Raw genomic sequence first — 7,518 nt, 5'->3', positions numbered from 1 at the left:
CGCCTGCTTGCAGGACGCCCGCCATTGCAATTGCGAATAAAATCTGCTTTTATCAGAGATACCGTCCTGATCAATTATTTGGATATTTCCAACACTACGTATTTTCTGCCACACACTGGTTGCCAGGCCTGGCACAGGTGAGATGGAGGATCCCACCGCAGTGACGACGAGGGAGCTAGCACGGAGCGCCTGACAGGAATTCAGGCTTCTGAGTTACAGCTTAATGCGGCGACCACCACTTAAAGACAGCAGAGTCCTATATAAGATTCGTTTGTCTGTGAGGTTTATTTCCTTCCCCTCATCCCCACGCGGGGCGGCAGCGGTGCATCAGGCAGCGGGGCGGACAGCCTCCACACCGGCGCGCGGCGGGGTCCTCGCACTCTATAAGAGCGTGAGGCGGAAGTCCCGCCCCCTCTTTCGCTTGTGGCTCGCGGCGGCAGCGGGGTGAGCGGCCATGGCGGCGGCGGGGCCTGCCGGGCAGGATCCCCCCGGCCGGCGGGGCATCGTGGCGGGGGGGCGCTGGGCGGGGATTCCGGGGCGGCCGCCGGGACTCACTGGGGCGGTCTGTCTCTGTATTTGCAGCAGGAAGCCGGGCGGGAGCGGCACCCACCGAGAGGGCCATGGCCGAGGAAGGGTGAGCGGGGCGGGGGGTGGCAGGAAGGGTGGTGGGGCAGGGGACGGAGGTGGCGAGACGCGGCTGGACGCAGCGCCCTGCTTGAGCGCCCCGCGTCGGGCCTGGCCCATCGGGCCGGGTGGGCCCTGCCGCGCTGCCGCCACTTGCCTCCTACAGGCGGGCGGGCGCTCCGTGTGAGGTGTGCTGGTGGCGTGGCTGGATGCGCGGCCAGCCCCTTTGTGAGGAAGCACGAGGAGACCATAGCTGGCAGGTGCTCCAATCTGGCTTAAAATGTCTTCAAGTTCCTGCCTTTTTCAGTTTCTGCTGTGGTTTAGCTCTTCCATTTGCTTTTTTCCTGTAATCTTTAAGCAGTTGAACGCTTGCGGGTGAATGAGAAGTTTCTGCTTGCAATTGTTAAGATACTGATGTGGACAAAGCAATAATATCTGCTTTCTGTTCAGCATTACTGCTGGAGGTGTAATGGACGTTAACACCGCCCTCCAAGAAGTGCTGAAGACCGCACTTATCCATGATGGCCTTGCTCGTGGTATTCGTGAAGCAGCCAAAGCCTTGGACAAGTAAGTGGTGTGTTTCTTTTATCTGTGAATAGCAAAATGGAATGAGGTATATTGTGAAGACGTGTGTTAAGCACATTATAGTGTTTAATTAGTCTAGGTGTTTATAGTAAAAGGTTTTACTAAGACCATGCTTTTCTGTTAGTGAGTGTTCCTTGTTTCAGTGTCTTCAACTGTGACTTAAAAATGTGGGTGTAAAACTGAATGACTCTTGAACAACAACATCTAGAATATTAGTGGTTTTCTTTGGCAACTTAGTGCCATTGAGTTTTCACATAGATTAGTTTTGTGGGAGAAAATGGATTGGCACTGGTTGCATGCTACCATAGAAACCTGAAGCTCAGGAACCTTGTGTTTTAAGAAAAGATAAACTCCCAAAACTTGGTCAGGATTTGAATTGGGAAGGCTGATATGTATGTCAGATTTGAACTGGAATACTTGATTTAATTTTTCTAAAAAAAGCTTGCCTTTTTTGGTTAGCTTCACTTTTTTGTTGCGGCTGTAAATAATTGCTTTGGTACTATATCAAAACGATATTAAATTTGTCATGCATGTGCTAAATACAATATGCAGCTACTATTTCTGGTATGCGTGCGTCGATACAAGCTTCTAGTATCAGATTTTAAATAATTTTTAAGTTCAAAGCTACAGTGTTTGAGTGATGACTTCACAAATTGTCGGATACCCCTTCACTCCTTTTATGAGTGAGAACAGTGGTCTGACAAACCTGTATGCAAAAAGCTCTAAGACAAGATACCAAATAAGAGAAGGAAGGAGAAATGGAACTGACTGAAAACTAGATGTCAAGAATTCTTTTCAGTTAAGATAGAATTTACGTAATGTGTATTAAGAGAATAATACTTGTGCAAGGCTTGGGTGCATTTGTGTTGAATGTTTCTTGCTTGGAAACTTCTTAAACATTCTAGTGGTGCTCATGATGGAGAAGGCTGTTCAGAGAACATAGCCTTTGTTTGCAGTGGTCATGTTACATTAAGTTAAGCATGGAAGACCTATACAGCTCTCTTTGTTGTCAGGTATCCCTTTGATATTCTTAACATTGTACTGCAGTATACAAAGATCGTAATTAGAATTCGGGCCCTGTCATAACAGCTTCTTTGGACGTAAGTAGAAAAGATTGTTCTGAAGAGCTTTTGAAAACCTGGCATAGAAATGCAAGCTTTTGTAATTATAATCCTAATGTTGAATTACTGTAATCTGAAGTGAAGGGCAAAAAGCAACTTGTAATTTTGTTGCTTTCTAATAAAGACACTAGTTGTTTATGGGACTTAGTGTTTATCTATTCATTCCACCTTTTTCTAGTGACTGAGAATCAATACAGCGTTGTTTCTAGAAGCTTCTGAAATGGTATAGAATCTCATAATAAAACTAACAGTGCATTAGTGCTGTGTTGTGTTTGAGAAGCAGAATGTAGTAGTAGATTATATCAGAAGTATATTTTATAATTCCCAAGTGGTTTAACAAGACCAAAAACAAAGAAGTGGCTGTCTACAGATGCGTGTGCTGAATCTTGTTTGTCATGGTTTTGATTATTAAGAAGGTTTGGTCAGTATTTGTGGTTACATTTGCCTTTTCTTCCTTTAAGGCGCCAAGCCCATCTTTGTGTCCTGGCTTCAAATTGCGATGAGCCCATGTATGTAAAGCTAGTTGAAGCACTTTGTGCAGAACACCAAATCAACCTAATAAAGGTGAGTGTCAGAACTTCAGACACAAGTCTGGAAGTTACCATACTTGTGAGCTGATCTACTTGCTTCAGTGTATAAAGAGCTGAACCTTTGAGATCACTGTACTGTAATCCTGTATATAGTTTATGAAAGTGAAATTTCTGACAGCAGCAATGACTTTTCAATTTGGTGTGACTCTTAGGTGTACAATAAAAAAACCATGGACCTAAAAATGGATAAAGATGTATTTTAAGTATATCATAAAGTTGAAGTGTATTTTTGTCCTGTATATGAAGAAACAGAACTCATTAAAATAACTTACTAAATTGAGATTGTAGGGTGTGTGGAGGGTCTTAATGCAAGTTTGTCTTCAAATTAAAAAACGTAGGAGCTGTACAATGATGAGACTTTGGCTCCCTCTACTGATACTTGTGAGGAAAGCAGCCGTACGTTACCCAATACCTCTGAGAGTACAGCAGTTCTCTGTTGAACATAGTTATGTTAGAAATTAACAGTTCTAATGTGGTGTAATGTTTTATGCAGGTTGATGACAACAAAAAGCTGGGTGAATGGGTAGGACTCTGCAAGATCGACAGAGAAGGGAAACCTCGCAAAGTAGTGGGCTGCAGTTGTGTGGTTGTTAAAGTAAGATGATACTAACTCCTTTAATTATGGAAATGAGCTCTTTCTATGTCCTCTTGCCAGTAAGCATTAAAGACGAGTTTTTAACTAGAAAATAAACTTAAGAGAAAAAACACCAGTTAATAGTCTCTGCTCAGCTTGAAAATGTTTTGCAGAGCATGTTTTAAAACAATACTGGTAAAGTAAAGCCACAGTACGAGCCTTGAAGAGACTTTGTTGTCTTTGAGGTCCCAAGAGATGGCTACATCTTCACCATAAGAAATAATGACTTCTGCATGTATTGTAGTACTTCTTACTGTTTTACATATTTATATATTTTGTTTCCTTTAAGCAGAAATTAAGTCTGCTTGGATCTGCACCAGTGGGTTATATGCTTAACTGAGATATAATAGTCCTTTATTAAAACAGTCATTTATTAGCAAACTAAGGGAAAGCAACTGGTAGATGTGGTTTCTCTTGAGGTTACGTTGTGTCAGAATACTAGTTGTCCCTTTAAAAGTAGAATATAAACTTCAGAATGGGCCTTTATGATAATAATGGTTTATTCTGTGTTCCAGGACTATGGCAAGGAATCTCAGGCCAAAGATGTCATCGAAGAGTACTTCAAGTGCAAGAAATGAAAAATAAATTTTGAGCCTGATCAGTGTGTGTGTGATTAATGGGTGGGTGCTGGTGGACTTATTCTTTATGTTGCAAAAGGTAACAGCAGATTGAAGGACTTTGAAGGTCTTGGAGTAGTTCTTTAATATTTGAATTCTGTCTGTTTCTTAAAAAGATCATGAGAATCATTGGAATTCCTGTTCCATGATGCTCCTTTTCCTGTTTGTACCATGAAAGCTTGCAACTTAGGGAACTTAACACAGCTTCTGAATTGCGGAAATGCTGATAATTGATTATGGTCTTCAGTAGCACCTAGTTTGGCAGTACGTAGGCCTATACTTCTACACCATTCCCAGAGTAACTTGTTTGGGAAAGTCTGAAGTAACTGCTGCATCTGTGATGAAAATTTGGCTCCCTCTACTGAAGCAAATGAGGAGAACTGCCTTAATTGTTACCCAAATCTTCTGAGATGTTGCAGGAATTCTTGGAATAGATCTTAATTTATTCAGGAGACTAACTTGACACTAATTGTGTTTTCCTTCACTCAGTTCTGAAACAAACTGCATGGATTTACCTATGTAAAAGAAGTATTGTCGTGTACTTAAGATTGTGCATGTGTACTCAGCAGGTAGGGTAGCCAAATAGTAGAGATCCCACTGCTCAGGCAAGGCAGTGTTTAACAGTGACTTCTCCTTTGCCTTGGTTTCATTAGTCAGGCACATACGTTTTTTTTTGTTAAGCAAAACCTTTTTGGAAATCTTAACAGGTTTAATATTTCCTCTCCTGTGTGTTGCATTTTCTGTGAATTGAATCATCTCAAATAGGACTTCTAAGGATTTGCTTTATTACGCTGATAAATAGGACATGAATGTGACTGTGGGACTGGGCACCTGTACGCTGGAAGGACTGGAATGCATAGCTGTTAATTGCAAACAAATTACAACTGGTATTCGTATTACCAATTAAATTACCAATTACTATTGAAATCTACAGAAATTCTCTTGTAGATAAGATGCTCAGTTGCAGATCTCATTGAATTACTGGAGTTTTCTAAACAATTAATTTGCAAGAATATTCCTTTCAAAATGGAATTGAAAGAGTAGTACAAAAAATAGGCTGATTTGGCTAATGAGCTTGAGTATCTCTCATAAATTGTCACATCTTAAAGCATGGTTTATCTTTTGTCCTGTCCTTGGGAGCTGTATCTTTCAAGGGTTTTGGTTGCCTTTTGAAAATGCATGGCATACCTATGCTTATGTGGCTGTAATATTTTTATAATGTTCCCAGCTACATGCTAGGGGAGGTCATCTGAAATTATGGTGCTAGTGGCAATCTTAATTGTATTTAAGGTTTGCTTTTCCTTGGTCCTCTGTTTCACTATAGTTAAATACACAGAGGGAGCTGGGGTCTGAAACTGGGGCTAATGCCCAGGTTAAATTGCCTGTGTGCTGCAGGGACTGGAAATTGTTTCGTAATTGAATGTGCCTCTGTACTAAATGTTTTTACCTACAAGACATAGTAGAGTCCTTAAAATTCTCAGCAGAATTTTCTCTGGAAATATCAGTTACAATTCTGCCTGAACTGGTGGTCCTTCCAAGGTCAAAATTCTTAGTTTCTATGTGTAGGAGAAAGCTAGGAAAGTGCTTTGAAGAAATGTTACTAAGTTGTGAAGTGTGTGGACTGTAGATAGTATTAACAAGAACATCCTGTGTGGGATTCAAAACAAACATATTTTGAGATCACTGAAGCTCATTTTCTTTTAGAGCCATCTGTGTGTCATGCTGGCCTATACTACTTGTGTTTTGTACGTCTTTTTGTCATAGGTCATAACTGCTTGAGCATCTAGATACTTACAGACCCCATCCCTCCTACTTGGATGGAATATATTTGACCGGTTCTTGCTGGGGGAGCTGATTATACCGTCCATCCATTCTTTCCAATAGCTGCATGCATCCTAGCTTTACTATTTCAGTCCCTTGGAGTCTGGGGTAATGGCAGTGATCTCTTACTGCATGCATCTTGTTGCTAAGAAGGAAGTAGTTGTGCTCATAGTGCAGTGGGAGCCAAGTGCTTGCTGAAATGATTACAAGGAGAGCTCATTCACTTCAGGATCTCCCAGTGCAGTATGCCAGTAAGTTCTGCAGTAGCATAAATGTCAGGGGTCAGAGCTTGTCAGCATTAGTTGCCGTGCTGTGTACATGCATCTGTAGGCTCTACTTCTTTGGAGAGTGTTCTGCCTACTTTGTCAAGAGAGAAGTGAATATGCCAGTTCTATTTAATGCTAAAAATGTTACGGCTGGTCAGCGTTAATTCTGCACAAAGAAAAATGCTTTGTATTAAACCACACGCTATCCTTAACCCTATGAGAGAGAAGCACAAGAGTATTTTGTTGAATGTTCTTGATTTAGAATTGCCTGTACCAGTTCTATGTACTGCAAATCATGGATGACACAGCTGTCAGCCAGTGCCTCTTTTTCCATCTGTGCGAAGGTTGGTGCAGACAGTGTGATCTCCTTTCTGACAGCCTCACAACCAGTGGTGTAAAGGAACTCAGACCAGATCTCTGTTAGTCTTGCCTTCTACACTGGAAAACTGTCTGTTTTGGGTTTGAAGTATCAGAAGGACTTTTAACTTTGTGTTTGGGCTCTCAAATCAGATACTGTATGCTGGGCAAGCACAGAAGTGTGGCGTGATTCGTGTAACCTGAAGAAAAACAAGAAATGGCAAATTTTCTCAGTAGTTATCAGCAGTAAATTTTCAACAGTCAAGTAAATACAAATTCTTCCAGTTATTGGTCAGCAAGAAAATGTTTATTTTTAGGAGTTTTTAAGAAAAGTTGGGCAGGTGATGTGATAGGTATGCTGTCTTACGTAGTGATCCTACGTGTTCATAACTTTGTCATGCATTGGTGTTATTTTTGAATGAGGGTTCCACTACTGGAATAACCTAAATTCACGTTAACTGTTTCATGTAGATCCTGTAATTGCTGGTACAGTACTCTGGGAGTGAAACACTACATATGAACCTCCAGGCACCTGTAACTGTGCTGCTTCATTTCAATCTCATAAGTTTCTGGGACATGTAATGTATGAACTGGTGAGAACCAATTTGAGAGTAATCATGATTTGCAGAAGACTTTCCCCTGCTTCTCCAATTCTAAAGGAATTAGGGAGACTTGTCATAGTATTTAAGCAAAGTATTTATTTTCACTGGGAAGTGTGCAAGCAGTACAGTATTACATAAAATGGGGATACTTTCTGTAAGGAAAAGTAACAATGCTTTTCTAATAACTATGAATTTCTATAATGCTTGTACCTGTTTGATTTATTTAAAAAAAAAAAACCCAAACACGTGGTATTTCATACTGCTGAAAGATTACTAGGTACTAGGCAGAGTTCTGCAAAAA

The 7,518-nt window shown here is 41.1% G+C and overlaps 1 protein-coding gene across 2 annotated transcripts; it reads left to right on the top strand.

Annotated features, from left to right (window-relative positions):
* Positions 358–4,153, top strand: RPS12 (ribosomal protein S12). 2 transcript variants are annotated; one of them, XM_021391662.1, is made up of 6 exons: positions 358–444; positions 583–634; positions 1,075–1,191; positions 2,792–2,894; positions 3,414–3,515; positions 4,070–4,153. In XM_021391662.1, exons 2-6 carry the CDS (start codon positions 621–623, stop codon positions 4,130–4,132), a joined length of 399 nt encoding a protein of 132 aa, XP_021247337.1. In that variant the 5' UTR covers positions 358–444; positions 583–620; the 3' UTR covers positions 4,133–4,153. The 2 variants fall into 2 exon arrangements, with proteins under 2 accessions (XP_021247337.1, XP_021247336.1); XM_021391661.1 differs by lacking the exon at positions 583–634 and having other exon boundaries at positions 420–444.

Source organism: Numida meleagris, chromosome 3 (genome assembly GCF_002078875.1).
Source record: "Numida meleagris isolate 19003 breed g44 Domestic line chromosome 3, NumMel1.0, whole genome shotgun sequence".
Taxonomy (NCBI): domain Eukaryota; kingdom Metazoa; phylum Chordata; class Aves; order Galliformes; family Numididae; genus Numida; species Numida meleagris.
Note: the sequence above shows the minus strand (reverse complement) of the source record. Positions and strands in the feature narration are given on the sequence as shown.